This window comes from Hemicordylus capensis, chromosome 7, assembly GCF_027244095.1.
Source record: "Hemicordylus capensis ecotype Gifberg chromosome 7, rHemCap1.1.pri, whole genome shotgun sequence".
Taxonomy (NCBI): Eukaryota; Metazoa; Chordata; class Lepidosauria; order Squamata; family Cordylidae; genus Hemicordylus; species Hemicordylus capensis.
The window spans coordinates 23,483,976-23,507,005 of record NC_069663.1 but is presented as its reverse complement, the minus strand read 5'-3'; the positions used below and the strand labels follow the sequence as shown (position 1 = coordinate 23,507,005).

General features: G+C 49.7%; 3 protein-coding genes across 9 annotated transcripts in view; 1 reads left to right on the top strand and 2 right to left on the bottom strand.

Annotated features, from left to right (window-relative positions):
* Window positions 1-3,398, top strand: part of CIC (capicua transcriptional repressor) — a 43,324-nt gene extending 39,926 nt beyond the window's left edge. For all 5 annotated transcript variants that reach the window (XM_053267876.1, XM_053267877.1, XM_053267874.1 and 2 more), the window contains exons 19-21: window positions 156-287; window positions 818-949; window positions 2,104-3,398. In XM_053267876.1, the coding sequence (XP_053123851.1) occupies window positions 156-287; window positions 818-949; window positions 2,104-2,471 (632 nt within the window). In that variant the 3' untranslated portion in view covers window positions 2,472-3,398. The remainder of the gene's footprint in view (window positions 1-155; window positions 288-817; window positions 950-2,103) is intronic.
* A 1,523-nt stretch (window positions 3,399-4,921) lies between these two features.
* Window positions 4,922-10,002, bottom strand: PAFAH1B3 (platelet activating factor acetylhydrolase 1b catalytic subunit 3). Of its 3 annotated transcripts, none has more exons than XM_053267897.1 (6): window positions 9,820-10,002; window positions 8,991-9,086; window positions 8,424-8,513; window positions 8,203-8,319; window positions 5,879-6,001; window positions 4,922-5,548 (listed from the first exon to the last, which is right to left on the bottom strand). In XM_053267897.1, exons 2-6 carry the CDS (start codon window positions 9,069-9,071, stop codon window positions 5,282-5,284), a joined length of 678 nt encoding a protein of 225 aa, XP_053123872.1. In that variant the 5' UTR covers window positions 9,072-9,086; window positions 9,820-10,002; the 3' UTR covers window positions 4,922-5,281. The 3 variants fall into 3 exon arrangements, with proteins under 3 accessions (XP_053123872.1, XP_053123874.1, XP_053123873.1); XM_053267899.1 differs by lacking the exon at window positions 9,820-10,002 and adding an exon at window positions 9,198-9,485; XM_053267898.1 differs by lacking the exon at window positions 9,820-10,002 and adding an exon at window positions 9,237-9,485.
* A 2,055-nt stretch (window positions 10,003-12,057) lies between these two features.
* Window positions 12,058-23,001, bottom strand: DMRTC2 (DMRT like family C2). The gene is made up of 9 exons (XM_053267879.1): window positions 22,894-23,001; window positions 20,581-20,851; window positions 19,842-19,996; window positions 19,205-19,302; window positions 18,196-18,370; window positions 17,117-17,234; window positions 15,798-15,873; window positions 13,784-14,813; window positions 12,058-12,704 (listed from the first exon to the last, which is right to left on the bottom strand). The coding sequence occupies exons 2-9, from the start codon at window positions 20,838-20,840 to the stop codon at window positions 12,535-12,537; spliced, it is 2,082 nt and encodes a 693-aa protein (XP_053123854.1). The 5' UTR covers window positions 20,841-20,851; window positions 22,894-23,001; the 3' UTR covers window positions 12,058-12,534.
* Between the last annotated feature and the right edge of the window lie 29 nt (window positions 23,002-23,030).

Genomic DNA, 23,030 nt, shown 5'->3' with positions numbered 1-23,030 from the left:
GGCGGACCTCAAGGCTAAATTGAGTCTTCCCAGTTCACATCAAGGCCCACCTACTGCACCCTTGGCTTTTATGTGGTGCGGAACTTGGGGATGCGTCCCGTTTCCAATCCCTGCTTTAATAACTTGGCTCGGGGACGTGTGTGTCTATTTTCCAGACCTCGACTCCTCCACCGAGGACCCCATTTCCCCGAAGCGGAAGATGCGGCGCCGCTCCAGCTGCAGCTCGGAGCCCAACACCCCCAAGAGTGCCAAGTGCGAAGGAGACATCTTCACCTTTGACAAAACCGGTGAGGCTGGAGGCTGGCCAGGGCGTGGCCGTGGGTGTGCCTGGGGTGCTGCGCAGCTCAAAGCTGCTTGGCCTCCTGTTTCGCCTCCCTCGCTTCTTGGGTCTGACCATCTGGACTCGGCTTCTTATCCCATCCATCCCCCTTCTTGGTTTCCCCAGCCCTTTCCCTGTTGTCCGCGTCTGTGGCTGCTGCTTCCATTTGCTGCATCGGCTCTAGTCGTTTTGCCCACGCCAGGGGAGCGACTTGTAATGGCCCGGCCACTGCGAGATGCAGCCGTTCAAACACTTGATGGGTGGACCCGGTGTGACAATGGGGGGTGCTTTGGCTTAGTTGCCCAGCAGTCAGAATGTGCTGTCTTCAAGAAGTGCCAAGGCAGCCGGGCTGAAGACCTGACAGGAGGGAACTGGGAGGCTGCCTGGTAGCCCTCGAGGGTCAATACTCCTGGCAGGGTAGTCCAGGGGTCTGATCTCCCACTCTTTTTCTACAGAGGCATGGTGGCCTCCAGCGTAACTGCTCGTGTCTCCTTGCAGGCACAGACTCAGACGACATGCTTGGAGAGCTGGAGTACGAGAAAGTCCCGTACTCATCCCTCCGGCGTACCTTGGACCAGAGAAGGGCTCTGGTCATGCAGCTCTTCCAGGATCATGGCTTCTTCCCTTCAGGTAAAGAGAAGCTCAATGTGGTTTTTTTTAAAAACCTTGCACTAAGCAGTCCCATCTTAGTAAGATCCCTCGTCTTAGGGGATAGGGCCGTAGCGTAGGAACATAGGAAGCTGCCATATACTGAGTCAGACCATTGGTCTATCTAGCTCAGTATTGTCTTCACAGACTGGCAGCAGCTTCTCCAAGGTTGCAGGCAGGCAGAAATCTCGCTCAGTCCTATCTTGGAGATGCCGCCAGGGAAAGAACTTGCAACCTAGATACTCTTCCCAGAGCAGCTCCATCCTCTTAAGAAGGGGGACCTCTTCCAGTTTCTCACACTTCTAGTCTCCCATTCATATGCGGGCAGGGTAGACCCTGCTTGGCTAAGGGGACAAGTCATGCTTGCTATCCCAAACCAGCTCTCCTTACCACTCAGCAGCAGAGCATCTGCTTTGCAGGCAGAAGGCCCCAGGTTCAACCCCTGGCAGGACCTCCGCCTAGGGCTGGGACAGGCTCCTGCCTGAAACCTTGGCCCCTCCAGCTGTGGTGGACTGCCACCCCCCCAATTCTCAGCCCCGGCGCCCAGTAGTCAGGGATGATGGGAGTTCTAGGCCAGGGTCAGCAGGAGTGCTGAAGGGGTACAGCCCTGCACAGTACTGAGCCAGACAGACCAGAGGGCCGATTCGCAGAAGGCAGCCTCTTCCGTTCCCTCCTGGGGCCAGGGCTTCCAGTGCCAACCCCGTGGGACCCACGCTTCCACCTGAAGGCTCCTTTTGAGTGGCAATCCGTGGCAGGCCAGTACTCAGCGCTGCAGACTTGGGCGACTCCCTCTGTGGTCTGGCCCTGACCTCCTGAACGGCAGCTTTCAGTTGGGTAAACAGGAAGCGAGGAGGAGGAGGAGGAGGAGTGCGTGTGTCACTCTAATCTCTCGGCAGCCTCTTGACCTGGGGGCAGGGAGGTGTCTTCGAAACAGCTGGCAGAAATGCACGGCTGCCTCAGGAACGTGCCCCTGCCGGCTGCTCCTTCTAGAGGTGGCCCCATCTCTGTGTGCTGAGGCAGGCCTCCCTGTCCAAATACCTGGGTGGTCCACACACACGTACACACACACACACACACACACACCACCCCCCGCTCGGCCACTGACAGGGCGTGTTGGTTTGTCCGTTCCTCCACAGCCCAAGCCACTGCGGCTTTCCAGGCTCGCTACTCCGACATCTTCCCCACCAAGGTCTGCTTGCAGCTCAAGATCCGGGAGGTGCGGCAGAAGATCATGCAGGCGGCCACCCCCACGGAGCAGCAGCCCCCAAGCACACCGGAGCCCGGCGGCCCCACGGGCCAGGGCAGCACGGCCGAGGGGCAGCCCTTGGAGCTGGCCCTGGCGCAGGACTCGGCGCAGGGAGGGGAAGCTGCCACCGCTGCCGCCCCCACGGCAGCTGCCGCCCCCTCCGCGACAGCCCCCCCTTCTACCACGGCTGCCAGTTGGGACTGCAACCAGCCATCTTCTCCAGGGGGCGGAAGCGGCGGCAACACCAGCAGCAGATGAATGGCTGCGCGCAGCTGAGCAAGATACAGCCTTGTGGGAGGGGGGTCCTGGAGCTTGGCCCCCCCCACTCCTGCCCACTCCCTGCTGACTTCACCTGCCCCCCGCCTCCTCCCCCAGGGACTGAAAGGGGGAGCCCCTTCCTCCGCCGACGCGTCCCCCTGCTCCCCTCTATACTTGCACTCCTCACCAGCCCTTCTGCTCAGAAGGGGGCGGGCTGTGGCCTCCTGCAAGCCCCCCTCCCCACCCCCCCCACCCCCCAGGCATGGGTGCCGAAATGTCGCCCATTCCAGGACGCAGGCCATGTCCTTGTTGCCATGGAGACCTCTGGGGAGGGTGTGTGTGCAAAGGGCCGTGGGAAATGGACACCTGTCAAGTGACGGATTCGAATTCTCCTGCCCTCCCCTTTCAATAATGTTAAATATTTTGAGACACCCCCACTCCTCCCCGCACATATGCATTGCTTCTGTGTCAATAATAACTGGGGAGGCAGGGGCAGTCTTTCCACCCCCTGCTGCAGAGAGGGGTGGGGGGTGGGGGCACTTGGTGGCCTTCCCTTCCAGGCAGGCTGTCGCTTTGGTCACCCGAGGCGGAGGAGGGACGTCTTTCCGGGCTGCGGCTGGGGCCAGTTGAGCATTGATGACACGGCCTGATTTCAGCCTGGCTGAGGCCCGGCTTGGACCGGAGTTGCTGGCAGGGAGAGACTGCGGGCCGAGCAGGCAGAATCTGGCCCCAAGACAAGAGGGTCAGGGAGGGGGGAGCCGGCCCAGCACTGCCGGAGGATGCGTCCCGCGAGCAGTGCTGGTGGGTGGGGGCTCCCCCGGCCCGAGCGCAAGTGCCCTGGTGGCCACAGCCACATGTTGACCATGTGTAGCCCCTTCTGTACTGGGGTGGCCCCACCTCACCTGCTATTAAAGCTCTTTAACAACCCTTGCAGTGGTAGAGTTTACATGGCGCACACATCAGGCCTGCCCCCCCCCCGGCAAGAATCTTCCCCCCCACTGTAACCCGCTGGTGTCTGCCTCACTCGCGGAGTCTGTTGTGCAGCTGCAGAACCAGCACAGGCCGTATCTCATGGTGCAGCTTTCCAGGAAGCTTCTATGCGTCTTGTATTTTTAAAGGGCAACTCTTTAACCCTTAAGGATGTGCTAAAGGTTCAGTCCAGCCTTCAGTCTTCTCCCTGTATGGTTTACATGTCTCTTTCAGGGCCCTCAACTTAGTTTGGATTCCCCCACCCACCCACCTCCCATTTCTTGTCCCAGAAGGATTGCACTTAAGGCAGGGTGGAGCCGTGAATGACAGTAGCAAGGGGACAACTAAGAAGTACAGAATCCAATTCCACCCCCCTCGAGATCGAAGCATTGAGGGGAGACTTTGGGCCTCCTTTCTAGTTATTCCCAATGACAAGGGCCTCTGTGTGTGTGTATTTTACATGACAGCTGAGAGTAGCAGGATTCTAGAGGGAGAGTAAGCAGGGTGAGTGCCATGGCTGTGTAACTTTCACTTCCACCTCTGTTGGGTTCCCCAGCAAGGCCTACCTTTCGGGAGTTCTCCGTTTTGGGAAGAGCACCTCCTACTTCTCTTCCCGCCCCATCCCACTCTTGGAAACCGTGATCTGAAAGAGGTTCTCAGCCTTGGGTCCCCAGCAGCTGGGGACCCCAAGGTTGAGAACCCCTATACTAAAAGAGAGAATTTGGCAAAGGGCCTTGCCCCAAAGAACAACCAACCTATTGCATCCAAACTGGGTGCCGCATTCTGTTTTCAACAGTGGCTACATCATTGACATGCTGCCTCTTCAGGGTGAGATCATGGCGCTATGGTGGCCAGTAGCTTGAGGGGGTGGGGCTGCAGCTCTGTGGTAATTGCACAAGAGTAGACCACCTGGTCTGCACGCAGAAGGCCCCAGCGTCAATCCCTGGCAGCTCTTCTCAGAGGGCCGAGAGCTGCTGTAGACAAGACTGAGCTAGATGGACCAATGGTCTGACTCCATACAAGGCAGCCTCCTTACAAACTCCAAAGGATTAAGATCGATTGATCAGGAGCTATTCAAATGAGACCAGCACCAACCCATTATAGGGAGTTGGGGCCCAGCTGAAACAGCCCATGGTTTGTTGGATCACGAGTGTGATTCTGCAGACTCCCTTTCTCTTTCTGGCACAGAGGTGTGCCAAGGAAATTGTGGTTAAGTCACACCTTCGCATGTCATTTGAATCTAGGCACTGTGGCTTACAATTTGGATCAGGTCTTGGCTTGTAAAGCATCATTAAGCCAGTTCTTGGGTTCAGATGGATTTAACTAACCAGGATTCCTCCCTTGCAACTGGGCTGCCTGCGGGCTCAGATTTTTAGGCCCACGTTTGCAGTCTAGCCAGCCAGGCCTGGCTCACCCTTTCCCTTCCAAATCACTCTCCCCTAAGCCTTCCCCATCCCTGTCAAACAAACACAGATGGCTGATTGCAAGATGGAGTATCTGTTTATTAAGTACAGGTGAGTTTATTCACCTGCTTTGTGCCCAACATTTTTGGCATCAGTAGGCCAACATGCTTCCTTCTTCCCCCACGACCATCAGTCTCCCAGAACCACTCGACAGTCTATAAATAACTAACAACTGCGCTGAAAGGGCTGGAAAATCAGTATTGAATGCCACTGGGTGGGCAGAGCCAAAGAATATCAGGGGAGGGAGGAAACCGCACTTATTGCTTGCCCAATTGGAGGCAAGAGGAGGAGGAGGTATTCTAGCTTCTAAGAGGTTGCCCCCGATACTTGCTCAGGCCCCAAGTGCGATTTGGATCTTGGCCAGAACAGCTCTGCCTGTCAAGGAGCCTGGGCGTGGCACTCTCCCAGCAAGCACAACAGCAGACGGTGCAGCCCAGGGCAGAGTCGGGCGTAGCCGTTGCGGGTCAGGTGGAGGTAGTCGTACATGTCGTGGTGGCTGATGGTCCCGTCCGAGTGCACAAAACCAGGGTCGGCATTGAGGAAGGAGGCATTGGGCAGCAGCGGCACCTTGGCCTCGAGCAGCTCGTTCACCCTCTGGTTCTTCTCCCGTAGCGGGTTGGGGTTCTTGCCTCGTGGCAGCAAGCCCTGGACCAGGACAGAGAAGATGCTGGCTGATGAAACGTAGCCAGGGGAAGTCCTACATCTGCCTTTCCTTCAGCCCTCCAACCATGATCCTCAGTAGTTTTCAAGCAGGGGCCATATTGGGACAAAGCTTCACACAAGCCCAAAAAACAATTGGAGACCCATCCTTGGGGTGAATGGGGGCTGCCACAGCCTCCCAGCCCTCACGATGCCTTACGCTGCCCCAGAAAATGGGGTCCCCAAGTTTGGCTCCCCAGATGTTGAGTGACAGCCCAACATCTGGGGACCCAAGCCCTGCCCTAGAACACCCAGCCCCCAACTGCTGGCACTCACCAGCACCACCACACGAGCCTGGGGCTGCTGGTGGTTGATGACACGGACGATGGCTTCTAGGCCTCCAACCACCTGCTCTGCGGTGTGGCCGTGGTTATTGGTGCCCACCCAGATGACCACAATCTAGGAGAGAAAAAGAGAACAAGTTCCATTGGTACTGCAGCGGGGAGGCGGTGGGGGAGATGCTGTTGTGAGTCGGAGGAGGCTTTCCTCTTTGCCAAAACCACTTTTCTGTAACTATAAAGGCCTGTCTATGGCAGACTGACCTCGACCCATCTCCTAAGGTCGTGATCTGCTCTCTGTGTGTCTTCACTTATCTGCTGTCTTCTTGTACCAGAGCAGAACCTGCCTTTGCAAAATTGAGTGGTATGCTTTTAAAAAAAAATTTAGCCGCAAGTTACCAGCTCCTATGGAGGTGGAGAAATTATGGGGATTTGATCATGCAGTGCCAGCTTCTGGAAGCATCTTGGAAGTCAAGAGGAGAAGCAGACAGTGTATCTGGTCAATCAGCAGGGCGAGACGCTGGTACCCAGCACAGCTCTTTTTGTCACTGCAAATGGGATGGCCTTGTGTAATCTCCAGATCTAAGGCCTATGCACACATTCAAGCAATCTTTCCACAAGTTATTGTTGTGAATAACTGTACATGTGTACAGATCATCAAGTTACATTCAGTGTGAGTACCACAGTACACACAATCTGCACTCTGCATTGGAGGGGACTATCGATGTGTTGATACTTAAAATGTGTGCATGTCTGGTCATTCACAGGCATGTGTGTATATATGGGGGTGGGGGAAGGATTTTTAAAGCTGCGAATGGAATTCCATACAAGTATTTTTCTGTATCTCAGGATGTGGTTAATCCAAAAATAGTATAAATTTGTTGATTAACAAAGAAATATATTGTATGTCTTGCACATTATATGTAGCACTTAAGTGTATAAAATGTGAATAGCCTTCGCTACAAGCAAGCTGTAAAAGCACAGATACTGGGCACAAGTGGGTGTCCAAAGGACCCCTGCTTTCATTTTGTATTTAGAAGCAAATTTTAGCCCTTTGTGGCTGAGAAGATAGAGATTAAAACAGTATCAGATAATCTCACCAGCTGGGCACAGGGCCTTGGACAGGATTTTTAGAAGACAGGGCTTCAGTTCTTCCCCAAAGATCATTAATTGGTGAAGGCAGAATTATGCAAAATAATCAGATATGCCTATTCCCTATGTGTCAAAAAAAAATCTAGCTTTTACTGGCAAATGGTTGCCTGCCCCGAGTTTATGCATCCACAGCTGCTACTCCCCGGTCACCACTGCGCCTACTATCCACTTACTACCATCTGCTTTCCTCCTACTTGTTGGGAAACTGTTTTTTTGGTTTTTTAAAATCTCTTTGAAGCATAATAAATTATGCAATATCAATATATGCAAATCTGCATGGTTCATTTTGGAGTTTCTTTGGTGCAGAATAAGCACAAGCTTAGTTATCCCCAGAAATCTGCTTTCAGTGGTTCATCTTCGGCTCTAGATTCATGCAGCGCTGACGCCATGGATGCTTCCCTGCAGGATGGATGGGGCTGTAGATCAGTGGTGGAGCATCTGCTTTGCAAGCAGAAAGTCCCCGGTTCAATCCCTGGCAGCATCTCTAGATCAGACTGGGAAAGATTCCTGCCTGAAACCTTGGAGAGCCACTGCCAGTCAGTATAGACCAGGTCTGCTTCCCCACGCCAGATGTTTTTGGACTACAGCTCCCATAATCCTTAGCCACAGTCACCAACAGCCAGGTATTATAGGAGTTGAAGGCCCAACATCTTCAGGAGGGCCAAAGTTGAGCAGCTCTGGTATAAACCAGGGTTTCTTAACCTTGGGTCCCCAGATGTTGTTGGACTACAACTCCCAGAATCCCCAAGCAAAAGCCTTTGCAGCTGAGGATTCTGGGAGTTGTAGTCCAACAACATCTGGGGACCCAAGGTTAAGAAACTCTGATGTAGACAATACTGAGCTAGATGGAACAATGGTCTGACTCAGTAAAAGGCAGCTTCTTATATTCTTAACTCACAGGAAGATGCCACAACTTAGCAAATGCTTTTCAAAGATAAGGTTCCAGGTTCAATCGCTGGCCTCTCCAAGGCTCTCAGGAAGCAAGGCCAGGAAAGATCTGTAGAGGTTGTGGAGAGCTGGTACTCATCAGATTAGAGCAGGGTTTTTCAAATGAGGGTCCTCAGATGTGGTTGAACAATGGGAGAGGTGGGCTTGAGAACCCCTAGAGCAGACAATATTGCACTCGAAGGACCCGCTGTCCAGCTCAGCCTCCCCCATCCCTCCCAGTACCTTTGGCCGGATGTGCTGCAGCTCCCCATTCTGCAGTCGCCAGAGCACGTGCTGGGTGGCATCACCCCCAATGCCAAAGTTGAGAGCGTGTAGTGGGGAGAAAAGCTCTCTCCAGATCTGAAAGGGGAGGAAAAAAAGCTGTTGGAATGGAAGACCTTCCCCGTACCCAGTTTGCAACCATAGGTAGAGGCCAATTCCCACTGGAGCCACCTTCACTGTACCTCAAACTGGTGTAGCAGCTGCACCAGAGAATCGCCAATGAACAGGACTTCTGGTTCCTTGTCTTTGCTATCGGCAATGAAGCGATGGTGCTGTTGCATGGAAAGAGAGAAGGGGGCGGGGTCAAGAAAGGGAGTGTTGTATAGAGGTGAGTGGGAGGAGAGGCAGGAGGAAGTGACTTGGGCGGGGGGCGGCTAGTCCTATGCGGAGTTAGGTCCACCAATGTCTCATAGAAGTCTGTGGGTTCACACCATGCCAAACGCTGCACAGGGCTGCAGTCTTCATTCCAGGGGAATCAATGCAGCCTTCTCACCCTCATCCAGTTTCTGCTCACCAACTCCTTCCAGGATGGAAAGCCTGCCTGCCATCTCCCACCACACCAGGCGCGGTCAGCCTGATGGCTCTCCAGCAGCCGTTGGACTACAACTCCCATCACCCCCCAGCCACAAACAGCTGGGGATGATGGGAGAGGTCTGGGTTAGCCTAACCACCCCTGCACCCTTCTCTCTGCTCCGCAGCATGGCGCCCCCTGGTGGCGGTGGCTCGCCGGCTCAAAACTAGCATCTTACCAGTGACATCCACCGGCCATCGCCTTGCACATCAGTGACTGGGGCAGGGGTGCTGGCTGGGTTCTTGTCACCGTCGCTCATGGTCCCTTGTGGCTCCTAGGCCGACAATAAAAACACAGCAAAAGGTAAAAATCACAGACACTGATCCCTCCCTGTGTGAAAAACGGGTGGTACCATATCAAGTGAGGGGAGGCAAAGAAACGGCACCTGCACAGAGGACGCCCAAGCAGGCAAGAGAAAACCAACCTGCTGAAGATTGCCTTCTCTCACCACCACCCCTGTCGAGGGCGAGTGGTTTCATCTACTCTCTCCAGGCTAACAAAGAATCGACGGTACCATTCCTCAAAGACAGGGGATATTTCAGTCCTTTCACTTGTCTGTGTCCTGTTTCCATACAGTGGAGGAAAGCGTGACACGAACATTGCGTATCTTTTTTGCGACATGATGGAAACCTGGTCTCCTCCAAGCGGCACAGACAACTAATTTATTTTATGCACCCCTTTGTTGGATAATGGTTCTGCCCACTCCCTCCTCAGTGGTACCATCCCCAACGCGTAGTGGGTAGTACCAATTCGAACAATACGGGGGGGGAGAGAGACAGTATTACCTACACACTATCCTCCAAGGGTTCTGCTGCCTAAGAACTCAAGACCTTACTCTGTCCTTTAAAACCTTGTCATTGAAGAGTGGGCATTACCACTTCCCCAGTGGAAGAAAAAGGGGAGTGGCTATTCTTCCCCTTCCCGTGTGCAAAATGGTTCGTTCAGCGCTTATCCTTCCTATGCTGTATAAAGCTAGTACCATTCCGAGAAGGGGGGGGGATATTCACCGGGGTTAGGTGGAAGAAAATCCGTGGGTCCAATCCCTAAGCGGCGGGAGGAGTCCCTTTATCCGCCGGTTACACGCTCAGTCGCTCTCATCCGCGCTCTCTCTGGAAACGGTTCCTGATCCTGATGCGGTCTGGATGAAACCATCTGATAGGGTGAACCGAGGGGAGGAGGCTGTTCTCTCCCCCCCTCCGTTTCATAAACGAAGTGGTACCGGCTACTCTGCCCATTCATCTTTCCTGCTTCCGGCTGTTCCAAGTGTCCTCGATTCCTCCCTTCTTCATTGTGGCTGTTCTTCTCATCCTTCCTCTCTCCACTGCTCTACTTTCTTGGTGGCTGCCCCCTTTTCATTAGACTCTAGAGCCTTTCTGCGGTATGCATGCTTCTTCCTTACATTCAGTAGGCACGCTGCAGCCCTATTCACACCTCAAATTACGGAATTTTTAGGGTCGGAGTCTACGCATATACAGTCGACAGTACACTTCGTATCGGTTTGCATTTGGAGGGAGCCCATTCACAGCATTCTCCGAATTAGCCGCACGGTGGCGCCGTTTCCCCATGACTCACCAGCAAGGCAATCGGCGGCGACGCCGAGGGCACACAGATCGGCGTAGCAGAAATCGCCGTGGGGGCGTGTGTACGCTGCACACCTCTGCCCAGGTGGTGGTGTTTTTTCCAACGTGTTGTGGGCAGTTCATATGGCATTTTGCCATCACGTGACTTCTTTGCACAAACTTCCTGCCAAGCCATGAAAAACACCCGTGGCTTTTCATTACTTTTCCTCCCCCTAACAACACAGAAGGGAATATTTTGCACGAGGAGGAAAGGTATAGAGCAGGCGAATACCGGTGTGGCTGGGAGGAATGGTAACTTACGAAAGTGGTGATGGGCAGGCTTCCAAGGCCTGAGCATCCCTCTATGCCTGACTCTGAGCACCTTTCATTTCAGGCCTCATTTATAGTCCCTTGAAAACCTGTTTCAGCCTCGCCCCCCCCCCTTAGTATCCTGGTGCGTTTTGCCTAACTGAAAAGTATTTAATAAGTATATCTATTTCTCTGCCTCAGTTCAAGCCTCTTCATTCAGTGGTTGAGTTTCAGAAGAAAAGAAAAGATCTTTATCTTCAGGATTTTCCAAGCAAAGGTGAGAAGGGGAACACAGGAAACATTTTGTCCCTAAACTTACCCTCTTTGTGTTTTTGCTGCTGCTCCTCAGTGCCTAGGATCCTTTTGCAGTGCAATTATCTCTGAAAATCTCCCATCTGCCCACTGGGCAGTGGCAGCGTTAAACCCTTTTTCCAGCTCTTGACTTGCCTCTCTCAGGAGGCTCCATTACAATCTCATTAGCAACACTAGTCAATGCTGACAGGCACGTCCGGGCTCAGGCCTGAGCTGCTCAGCCTGTCTGTCGCCTTCCAATTTCTTCCAAGCAGATGTGCTCCACTGCAGTGGCTTCGACGATAATGGGATGTGCAGATTGCGCAGGGCTCAGACATGTGCTCTGCGGGTTGCATGGGGCAGCTTGGCTGACTAGGCCATTGCTTTGCAGGCATCTTTCTGCAGGATACCTGCTGTGGTGTGAACTACATACATTGATTTGCAGGGAGTTAATAGTGAAAGCCATTTCACGAGGAGTGTGGAACAACAGAAAATCTCTTCTCTTCTAGTCTAATGTTTGGCTTTCTGTGATTGTGTATGCACAATGTCTATATGGATTTGGTAGCTGTTACAGAACTTGGATTCCCGAGAAACTCATTCTTTTTTTAAAAAAAGTTTCTGTCCCTTATGATTGTGAAGATAAGTTTGAAAATATGTAGAAGTGTTTGCAGGGGAGAGAATTTCTGTGGGTTGTTGTGTGACCATCTGACCTTGCATTGTGGCGTTCACTTTCTTACATACCCCAAATGCACCTGTCACAACAACAGGCTCTGTTGTTTCCTTCTCACCCCATTAAAATCCTGCTACCTTAAATACTCATCTCAGTATAAAGCGACAGCAACCACAATTACAAACTAAACAGAATTTAAGTATTTTTGGTTTAGCATCGAAATAACTCTAATTGATCATTCTTCAAACAATACTAAATAAGCATCAGGTACAAAATCTTTAAGTCCTAAGCCTTGGGATACAAATCCATACAACTAATGCTGTTCTCTTCAGTGTTTTGCTGGCAGCAAACAGTTGTACCAAGAATGTAACTCATTTGTTTACCACCAAGTCACGAAATCAATGACACAAACCTCCTTGTAAATGGATAAAATTCTTTATTTGCCCTAAAACGGTATCTTCATTCATCATTGTAGAGTCATTTATTTAGAAGTGGCAGAAATTCACAATATCCCGTTTCTTCAAGAAGGCACTTAAATGCTTACATCGTTTGTCAGAAACCAACTAATATGCTACTTAAAATACAACACTCAAATCTCTTTCACAAAACTCTGGCTTTCATCTGGCATGAACTAGTTAAAAATTAATTGAATGTGTTAAGTGATCCTGGCAATAAAACCACCAGTAATTGAAATAACCCAGTGGGGGATCAGAATGAAGCTTATGCAGAAGCTATGCCTCTGGCCATGGGCCATCTCCCCTATAGAAAGATCATTGGCCTGGATAAGGGGGTCTTGCCCATCAAAAGCCCTCTCCCCAGAAAGTATTCATATATATTCAGGCAGTGGATGTGGGGCTAGCTCTCCCTGGTCCCTGACCTCCCCCATCAGTCGCCTAGCTAGGGAGAGAGATGGAGCCCATCTGGCCAATGCTCAGGGAAATAGAGGGAGAGGTGTTGGCCTGCTGGAGGTGGTGAGGCTGCTGTTGGCTTGGTGAGGCTTGTTGAACAGTCTGGCTGCATGCCTGCCTAGATGTAAGGAAATCTGGCGCTGCTTCAGCAGAACCTAAACAGAACATAGATGCTATGTTAGAGCTCTGATCCTGCATCTCATGGACCCCTTCCCCTATTTACGCCCATATAATACTCACACTGGTCTGGTGACAGCAGTTCAGACAGATCTCCCGCAGTGTGTCCGTCTGCTATTTATAAATACCATGTGGCTGACCTGGGTTTGTTCCAGGTCATCCAGAAGGTAACATGTCTGGAACTGCAGTGCCTTCTGCTTGATCCAGAGTGAACCCAGGTTAGCGACGGTCATCATATGCAGCAGGTTGACACACAGCATGAGCCCTGTACAAATGGCTCCTAAGCATGGAATCAGTGAGCAGGAGAGGCTTGGGTCAGCTTGACCCAGGTTGCCACAGGAGCTTGTGGTGTGGCTTTCTAGCCTATATTCCTTCATTCCCTACAGTTGTCACTTTTCAGTTCTTCCTCCCAGACATTCTAGTTCTTTCCCAGGTACCCTACACTACTTCGACCACAGCCTTCAAATCCCATGATCCTCAAATTGACTTCAACGAGACTAATCTGGAATAAGTGATTGAAAGATTGCAGTCTGCCCCACAGGGATCCCAGCTGTATGGGCTCCTAGTCCAAAGGGGAAGGTGTTTCAGAAACACATTCCAGAGCAGCTCTGCCTGATGGCCGGAGCGGCTGCCTCACTTGTGGTAGGGACGCTGCCACGTCTACAAGGAGGTCTGTTTTCTTGCACAAGATCCTCAGTTCAAGGGGAAAACAACACACAGCTTTCCCTTTTGGTTACTGAAATCAGCTCTAATTTCAGTAACCAGGGTCTTCGAATATGGAAGACCCTGTCCAAGGATTCATGCATGCAGCCATTTTTCTCAATCCCCTCGCTTCTGCTGCCTGCAATGCCCCTGAAAGTATACTCTTAAAGGCTGGAGGGAGGACATCACGGACAGCAGAGAGGGGAATCAGGAAAAATTATTGCGTGCACAAAATATTCTAATGCGAAGATATCCTGCATTGAGTGCCATTAACCGTCATTCCTGCATTGCAGATGTCCTGCATTGACCGTCATTCCTACATTGAGTGCCATTGCAGAGTGTGTCCACACATTACCTTTGGGATCCTTGCTGCTAGACACCGTGTGGCTGCCGTCACTCTCTTCTCCTGCCTGCCCCTTGCTGGAACACGTTCCTCCTTGACTTTCCTGCTGATGGCATTGTGACTTCTGCCCGGAGGGAAATGTGTCTGGGAAGGGTTGCGGAGCGAGAATGTAGGGAGTGGGATTCAGGAGAGAGGGGGTGGGGTTCAGTAGTGACAGTCTGGGAAACATGTGCATTTCCATCCCAGTTGGGGTGCATGGGGTGCTAGTTGGTACGGGCATTGGGGTGACAGATACATCCATTGGCGGGACGCAGAAGGGCAGCAGCTGAGGACTGCCATGAGTGGAGCTGGGTGGGGCAGGGATTTCAGCATTGACCTCTGAACTCCACCGAGCATCGATAGCTTGTGGCATGCAGATGGTCTTGGATGCGGAGCTGGCAGGTGTGTGATAGGCTGCCAAGTTTGGGGCAAAGTGGTGGTGGTGGTGGTGGTGGTGGCTGATGCTGGCAGGGCCTCCTAGGCTGGGTTTGATCGTTTGGATGCTGGAGACCATTAGCGAAGTGGCCACCTGGGGACCCCGGGATGGTGCAATTGAGAACAGGCGGACATTTTTGTACTGCTGGGGGAGAGTACTGCCATGGAGAAGAGGAAGGAAGAGAGGCCCGGGGACCTGTTCTCCGTGAGCAGCACTAACTGGTTCTGGGGGCATCTGGGTCCCTTTCAACGTGAGGTCCCGGGAGGCCTTTACTGCATGAATGCCATATGGAGGCATGAAATAGGAGGGATGCTGCTGGAAGGGACTGGACACCCCAAGGCTGTGAACCACCTCTGAGGAGCGAGAGAACGTTGATGACGTCATCAGAGCAGGCGCAGAGCTGGCTGGGGGCAGAAGACCTGAAGTGGCAAGGATGGGACCTGACTGGGGGGCATTTCTCAGCACCATCAGGGCTTCGGCAGCCTCTTTCTGGAGCTGTTGCTCAGACAGAGGTGAAAAGATGAATCCTCTGGTGGGCCAGACAGAAACGTGGGCGGAGGAGGTTGGCTGGAAGAAAGAGGGAGAGACCATTAGCCTCATGATTAACTAACAGACATGAACAGGGTTAATAAATACCTCATGGACAGAGTTCATTGTTCCTTTCCCAGTGCTGGGAAACAGAATAAGAACAAGACAAACCTTCTATTCCAGCCCTTTTCCCAATACACTCATGGCATGTTCTTTGTAAATAGGTAGAAGACCATCAGCCTCTGAGGGGCCCCCATTTCAGCCTAACTCTGTTTTGGCTTGTGTGTGGAGCAATTGTGGCATGAGATCTTTTAGCAGAGGTTTCGGAGATTTCATAGAGTGGAGCTGCTTTCCAGGGATACAGAGTGAAATACCGACCAGCCTTGCAGTTAGTCATTTGACCAATTGCCTGGGCCAAGTAAGAACTATTTGCTTGGACACTTTGTAGACTGCTGATCCTTCCCAATTTATGAGTTGTGTCCTCCTCCCCAACTGCATATTCCGCCCGCCCACCCACCCACCCCGGTTTGGTTTTGCTCAGCTCATGAGTTTAACAGGCCAGAAAGGAATCGATGTGGAGCTCTTCCATTTCTCATGGGAGAAAGTATTGTTTCCAGACAATCTCACACTTCCAACCAGGGTTCCAGGTTTCACTTCAAAATCGGACATTACTCGAAACTACGTGACTGGCCAGCCATCCCACTCACTCCCACCGCCACCAAGCTACTGGCCAGACCAGGGACCAAGCACCAGTCCATATGTCAGTAAAAGGAAGCTCTCCATCCCAAGGTTTCCCTGGAGAAGGAGACCTTGAGCTATTTTTTCCCTTGCCTTCCTGTGAGTTGAGAGAGGAGAATCATCTGCATTTGTGCATTTACACAGATTGACTCATCCCAGGTGTACCCTTCACTGTCTTCCTGCGACGTAACTGAAATAGGCATTCCCTTTTCTGGAGAGGCTGAAAAGAAAAACGCAATTCTGACTCATGGGCTCTCTTTCTGTAATGCACAAGGACCAGAATACCTGTCCTCCCAAAGGGACAACCTTTGGACGTCTGCTCACATCCATGTTGCTATTCAGGGGGTTCAGGGCCAGGCGACTGGAGAAGGAAAAAACGAGAGAGTGAGAGAGCGTATGTCAGTCTTGTTTATAAAGTTCCTCCCCGGCAGCTTGTCTCCCACTCACCTTCTGTCCTTGCTAAACCCACAAACTGTTGAGGGGGAAGAGGGGCTACTGCAGCTGTCATTCTCCCAAGTTCACTTTACATTTCCACCCACAACTTGCTGTTTGCAGTAAATGTTTGTTGGTATAGACAGCTGTTAGTGTGCTGGTGCCAGAGAATAAAAGATATATCATAGGTTTGGTAGTGTCTTCCATTCGAGCAATTTCTGATTGCCCAAATGCAGGCCCTCAAGTTGGACAGGACCATTTTTTTAAAAGGTGCAAAATCATTATTTCAGCAACAATGTTTATGCCACTCTTTTACTCCACTACCCTACTAAAACAATTGCTTTAATATTGTCTCTGCTGTGCCTAGTTCATGTCTGTGACATTATGCTCCCACTATAGATTCTTAGGAACATAGGAAGCTGCCATATACCGAGTCAGACCATAGGTCCATCTAGCTCAGTATTGTCTACCCAGACTGGCAGCGGTTTCTTCAAGGTTGCAGGCAGGAATCTCTCTCAGCCCTATCTTGGAGATGTTGCCAGGGAGGAAACTTGGAACCTTCTGATGCTCTTCCGAGAGTGGCTCCATCCTTTGAGGGGAATATCTTACAGTGCTCACACATCAAGTCTCCCATTCATATGCAACCAGGGTGGACCCTGCTTAGCTAAGGGGACCAGTCATGCTTGCTACCACAAGACCAGCTCTCTTCTCCTTCTTCTATAATCATACAGTACTGACCCCTGGATTTGTCTGAACGTGTATGAAGCTGCTTTGTATAAGTCAGATCTTTGATCCATCTAGCTCAGTAGAGTCCACAGGGACTGGTAGTGGCTCTCCAGGGTTTCAGAGATGAGCCTTTCCCTGCCCTACCTGGAGATGCCAGAGATTAAACCGGGAACCTTTTATATGCACCTGTGTACCATGGAACTATGGTCTTTTCTCCAATAGGATCGTCTCACTGGTGCCTCCTGTCCCACTAAGCTGGCTCCTAGTTTTTGAACTACGGGATCAAGGATTCCAGCCTCTCAGTTAGCTTGCTAGCTCTCTTGGTACGAGATTAGCTGAGGTGCTCAGGTACATGTTCTTGTTCTGAAACTTCCCTGGCTTTATCCATTTCCCTTCGTTGTGCCAAATGCAGGAGTGCACAGATTGAGCAGAGATGTACAGTATACCTGGGCAGGTCAGTCGATGCAGGAAAACACCAGGAGGTGCCAGGGGCCTGGTGAAACATCGGTCCCGGGGCTGCCATGTAACTGTCTGGCATATACAAAGCTTCGCCGCAATCACAACCTGCAGGAAAAGAAATCAAGTTGCTGCTGTCAGTTCCTGTGTACAGACGCCAAGAGGGAGTTTACGATACAAGAAACTGGACATAGGGGGATGTATTTCTGGGGTAATAGTCCTTAAGAATACTGGGGTCCTGGACTTTCTTATACATTTGATGCTATTATAGAATAGTAATATCACTGAATAAGTGCAGTGTATCATTGGTAGCATCCACTATGTTCGAATGTGTTATGTTAATTATATGAAACTAAAATACAGTGAGGGCCATCTAGCTGAGACAATTAATATGCTTTCAAGATAGCCCCAGTGCTACAGTTGCTGGTTTCTTTGGAAGTTTCCTTTTCTGCAGCCAAATCTCTTTCAAGACACTTCAAGAATTTATCAGCTCACTAGTTCTGAACCACATTATTATTTCATTGTCCTCTATAGCAATGCAAAGTGTGTTGTAATAGTATCACCTTTGTGCTAACAATTCTGTGAGGTGGGTCACTGCCATGCCCAGTTACAGATGGGATTCTGAGGCCGAGAAAATGTGTCTTGCCCCAAACCACTCACCATGTTTATGGCTCAACAGAGATTTGATTATCTCAATCCCAAATCCAACTGATGAGAGGAGAGCTGGTCTTGTGGTAGCAAGCATGATTTGCCCCCTTAGCTAAGCAGGGTCCACCCTGGTTGCATATGAATGGGAAACTAGAAGTGTGAGCACGGCAAGATATTCCCCGTAAGGGGTGGAGCCACTCTGGGAAGAGCAGAAGGTTCCAAATTCCCTCCCTGGCTGCATCTCCAAGACAGGGCTGAGAGAGATTCCTGCCTGCAACCTTGGAGAAGCTGCTGCTAGTCTGTGAAGATAATACTGAGCTAGATAGACCAATGGTCTGACTCAGTATATGACAGCTTCCTATGTTCCAACTCAACTTCGTCTGAGTTACTGACTTTGTTTCTAGAGAAATTGGCTACCTACCTCCCATAGAATGAAGATTAAAGGAATGTTCCTGAGGCAAGAACTGGCAGAAGGATGCAGGGGGCATAGGAAGAGGAGGTGGGAACCAAGGAGTAGGAGGTGGCTGACGTCCTCCAAGGGTCCAGGGCAGCTCTGTCACTTTAGGGCAGTGAGGGAGCGGCAACCAGGAACTTTCCTAGAGAGCAATAATGTTACAAGAAACACCCATTTGTAAATATTATACATGTCTTATGAGATTAAACTATTTTGTCAGGGAAATGTACCAAATGCTCAGATTCAGGGATGGTAGAAGAACACAAATCTTGTGGGAATCAGTGAACAGAAAGTGTGTGTGAGAGAGCGAGCGAGAGCGAGATTTATGTCTTCTGTTGTTTCTGTGAAGAACATTCAGCAGTAAAAAATACACTGGAAAATTTCAGTGGCATCATAGCCTAAGTTCTCTGCAGAGTTAGCTAGTGAAGTAGCTATTTCTGCTGGCAAGAAAGGGGTGGAAGATTCAAACTGAAGCATTAGTAGGCTTGGTGTCCAAAGCAGCTTGGCCAGGAAAGCAGAAACAATCATGCTGTGGGTCATTTTCAGTATATCTAGACACATGTCAAGATTAGAAAAGGAGAAGCAGCCATTTCTAGGATCCAGCTCTAAAACAATAATGTAATCTTTCATTAAAGACAATTTCCGTAGTGGCAAAATTATATGTTGAAGGCTGTTTAATTGGAAGGTATTGAGACATGCACATTTTCTCTATGAAATGTACAGATCTTGCTCATGAAATACAATGCAGCCTTTCTCATCTGGAGGATTTCCGCTCAAGTCCACAATCCTTCTAAGGTGCCCTGGGCCCCTTTTTCTTTTAAGGATTCTAATACAATCTTACTTAGTTTAGCTTGGAAAAATACATTTTATCAGTTGAGTAACAAAGATTCTGGAAAATCTGTAAGTTTCAACCTCAAACTGTCAAAACAACCCATCTATGAAAGGGATAATCAGTTATACGATCCCCTTTCCTTACTTTCCTGGCAGCTCTTCGCCTCTGGCGTCTCAGAAGTCCTGCAGTCCCTCTGAGTCCATCCTCTGAGTCTTTTGCGGGCTCTTCATTCTCCTTCTTGCCTGCAGAGCAAAAGAGAAGTGGTACCAGAAAAGTGACCCTGAAGTTAGAGCAAATCCTATAATTCATTTGCTGCTTGTGTGCATAAATGCTAGAATTGAAAGAGTAAATTAATTAACCACTAAAATGTCAACCTAAAATGTGGTAAATAACCAATGTACAACTCATGATCTAGGAAACCAAACAGTGGGTTTAATCCATGACCCTAAGGGCCTAACTTCACATGTGTGAAGTTAGACCCTAAGGGCCTAACTTCACAAAGCTGTGGCCACTGCTTTTCATAAAGAAAGGCAATTTCAAAAAGGGGCAGTTGATAGCAGAGATATGACATGGAGGGAGCACTTTGCCTTTCCCCTCCTGCTTTTTTGCTCCACGTTCATCCCCCCAACCTGATTCCCAACATCACTTTGCAAACACCTTTGAGGCTGTGTCTGTGATTGTGAAAGTTAGCCCTGAACTGCAGGAACTTCCATTTACTCTGTTGCCAACAGAATAAGATTTGTGTTTTTAACTTTCCATCTAGTAAATCTGGCTTCTGCACCTGTCCCTCCCCTACATGGCTTGACCCCTTTCAGTGGCTTGGCCGAGTGGAGGGACTCTGGTGGGCTGCTGTTCCGAAGCTGCAGCTGCTTCCTCAACTCCGTCTCCTGCTGTCTGCGCAGAGCCACCTGGGCAGCCATGACACGACGCCTCTGCCTGGGAGAAGAGCACATGAAAAAGCTCACACTTAGAAACAAAAACAGCAAATGAAACAGCTAAGCTACAGAGAAAGCAAATACCAACCCAGCATGAATATGATGTGTTTAAACAGGTTTCCCCATCCTACAGTTTTTTTTAAACTCTATATTCTCCCCCAAACTGAACAGTCACAGCATCTCAGGGCTGCTTTTTTGAAGTTGGGGGACTTCAACAGACATTTATGTGCAGTGGGTAACCCTTGGCATACTGAGATGGAATTACTTGGTCCACAAGAGTGGTGTTCTTGTTTAGAAAGAAAACCATTATGTTGCAACATCATGATGATGATGATGATAATTAATAATTATTTTTTAAAAAAATTAATGTGAATGAACCTGCCTCTGAGCTAACAAACTCCAAGGAAAACACAGTAGGGGATGCAGTATTGTCCTTCAGCCCAATCAAGCCTCTATGTTCCTAAGCCTCTATTCACTGGGGAATAGTGCCACCTACTGAGACCCATACCATGCTACCTGCAATACATCTCCCTGCAATATCAGAGGTCAGCACCCACTTTCAACTGGCTTCCCCTCCAAACGTACAGAATAAGGATACATTTGTTGCACTGGCAGCCCTGAAACTGGCAGGTATTCTTGTGGCCTTTTAATGGGACCGTGATGCCATGATTGCGGCAGCGGGCACAGGTTGGGGACCGTACAACAGTAGACAGAGAATAGTCATCCTGAGTGCCGCACTCATCTGTGGTGGAGTTGGAGGGAGAGCACTGGACGTTTAATGCCGCTGCTGTGTCCTCGTTGTCCTCCATGATGTCTGAACCTGTAGATTCCTCATTGTCCCCCATGATGTGTCGATCTGAAAGGGAGGGAAAACATGTCTCCTTAAGGGTATGTGATGCCCCTTCCTCAGTTCAAGCAGTGCCGCCCTCCATATTAATTTGGTATTGGATGGGATAAAGAACTTTAAAGGACAGAAACGTCTCTCCACATACACCCCAAACACACCAAAGTATACACCATGCACCTGAAAAATCCCATATCTTTCCTGACTAAATCTGCATATTTTCCACTTTAGAGGGTGGTGCATACTGCTGATAGAGGAGTAAAATTATTCAGATAATTTTGTAAATAAATGTATGCCGGAGATGGGTTGAAATCAGAGGTAAAATTACCTGTGCTGACCTTCAACGTTTTTACACCCAAAGTGAAAACTCAAAATGACACTTAAGGCTCTGGACTGAAGTTCTATTTTGCAAATGCCACAAATACATTGCAGCCCTTCCTTGGAAGTAAGCCCGATCTCTTTCTAGGGAATTCACTTCTACATTAAATTGTGTTTAGGATTGTAACCATAGAGATGGAGAACAGTGGCAGGAAGATGGCTCCCCCTTTGGAATTTACTGTCTGAATAACTCATGTTATTTCATGCTGGTGGTTGATTCTTGGCATGCACAAACTACTACCAGTGCTTGCTTCTGAATATCTTGTTTTGGAAGATATAGGAGATGGACGTGTGCAGAGAATTATGCCGTATCATCCTGCATGACTGTCAAGGCTATGGGACTGCTACGGAAACCTGTAACTAACTGCTAACTGTAACTAACTGTACCCTGCTAAGTGAGCAAAGAGACACCTTTTAAAGTGGTGATTCTCTTATATTTAGCGGGGGGGGGGGATCAATTGACTCTATCCAGCCCCAGCACAGCATCCCTCCATTGGCTGTTGCTGGTATCTACCTTATGTTTCTTTTTAGATTGTGATTGTGAGCCCTCTTTGAGGACTGGGGAGCATTGTATTTATGAATTATTTATTTTTCTATGCAAACCGCTATGTAAACTTTGATTGAAGAGCGGTATATAAATATTGTTGTGAGGATAAACATAACCATGTAAACATAACCATAACCTCTGAGCTCCTTGGAGGAAAAGCGGGATATAAATGTAAATTTTAAAAAAATTGAAGAAGAAGAAGAAGTTGTTGTTGTTGTTGTTTTGTTGCATGTCATGGAGCCATGCTGCCATCGAGAAAGCTGTTGGAAGGGCACCCTATAACTTCTCCACTTAAGTTGTGCTAGGGCATAGCAAGGGTATGAAAATTGGGTTAACTTATACTTGCTTTGAAGGAAAACCAGAGTTGCCAACCCTCTAAGATTGACTGGAAGACTTTAGGAATTGGCATCAATCTCCAGAAAAGATTGAAAAGAGAGTTTAATGTATGTTTAGGATTGCAGCCATAGAGATGGAGATCAGTGGAGCTGGAGATTTTAATGGCTTGATATTGTGAATTGTGGTGGTGGTGGGTGGTGGTGGTGGGAAAATATCCAGGGATCGCTTCAGTCAGAGTTGGCAACCGTAGCCGTAGGTCATTGCTGTGAGGCAGCAACAACATGAGGCTAACTGGAGCATGGTGGCACCGTCATTTGTATATGCAGGGGGGTGTTCTGAAAGAAAGAGATCACATTTTGAGGTAGTTGCAGGGCTGATGTCTCCTCAGGGCATTTGTGAAGGAGTGATGCCTTCATGGGATAGCTGTGTGGTGGTAAAGGGATTGCTATGAAGTGATGCATATTTAACATGGCACTTCTCTGAGGGGTGATAAAGCGCCACCCACAGGGATTATGATGAGACAACATCTTTAGGGCATTACCATCTCACATTGAAACTGATGAATATTGCCTATAGAATATCTGCGTGGACTAGTACGAGTGACAGAAAGGAGCACTGGGAGGGCGGGGGGGGTTTCCAGAATACTTTAGAGGCAGGCAGCATTCATGACTATAAAACGGTCCTTTAAGGAGCTCGTTAATTCAACAGGCAGCAACCAATCAGAGCATCCGTAACACCCTCCGAATGGAGAATGATCCAATCAGCAGTAGACTTGCATTACTCCCTATTCCACCTCTTGTAACTAGCGAGCGGCTTTGATCGCTTTCTGCTAAACTGTCGTTTCTCCCGCCGTCTGTAGAAAAGAGCCAATGAGCAACGAGAGCTCCGGCTCGAGCAGGGGCGGGGAGTGGGAGTGGGTGTGGGAGGGGA

Bases quoted from the DNA above. Each gene is read 5' to 3' on its own strand.
- PAFAH1B3 (XM_053267897.1), bottom strand. From the start codon at position 9,071: ATGAGCGACGGTGACAAGAACCCAGCCAGCACCCCTGCCCCAGTCACT. The intron at 8,320-8,423 runs GTACAGTGAAGG...CTCCCCTTTCAG, and splicing joins AGCTGCTACACCAGTTTGAG to ATCTGGAGAGAGCTTTTCTC. The intron at 5,549-5,878 runs GTGAGTGCCAGC...GTCCTGGTCCAG, and splicing joins AGGCTCGTGTGGTGGTGCTG to GGCTTGCTGCCACGAGGCAA.
- DMRTC2 (XM_053267879.1), bottom strand. From the start codon at position 20,840: ATGGGGGACAATGAGGAATCTACAGGTTCAGACATCATGGAGGACAAC. The intron at 19,303-19,841 runs GTGCAGAAGCCA...TTTGCTCTGCAG, and splicing joins GCCATGTAGGGGAGGGACAG to GCAAGAAGGAGAATGAAGAG. The intron at 14,814-15,797 runs GTATTCTGGTCC...TCTTTCTTCCAG, and splicing joins TTGTCCCTTTGGGAGGACAG to CCAACCTCCTCCGCCCACGT.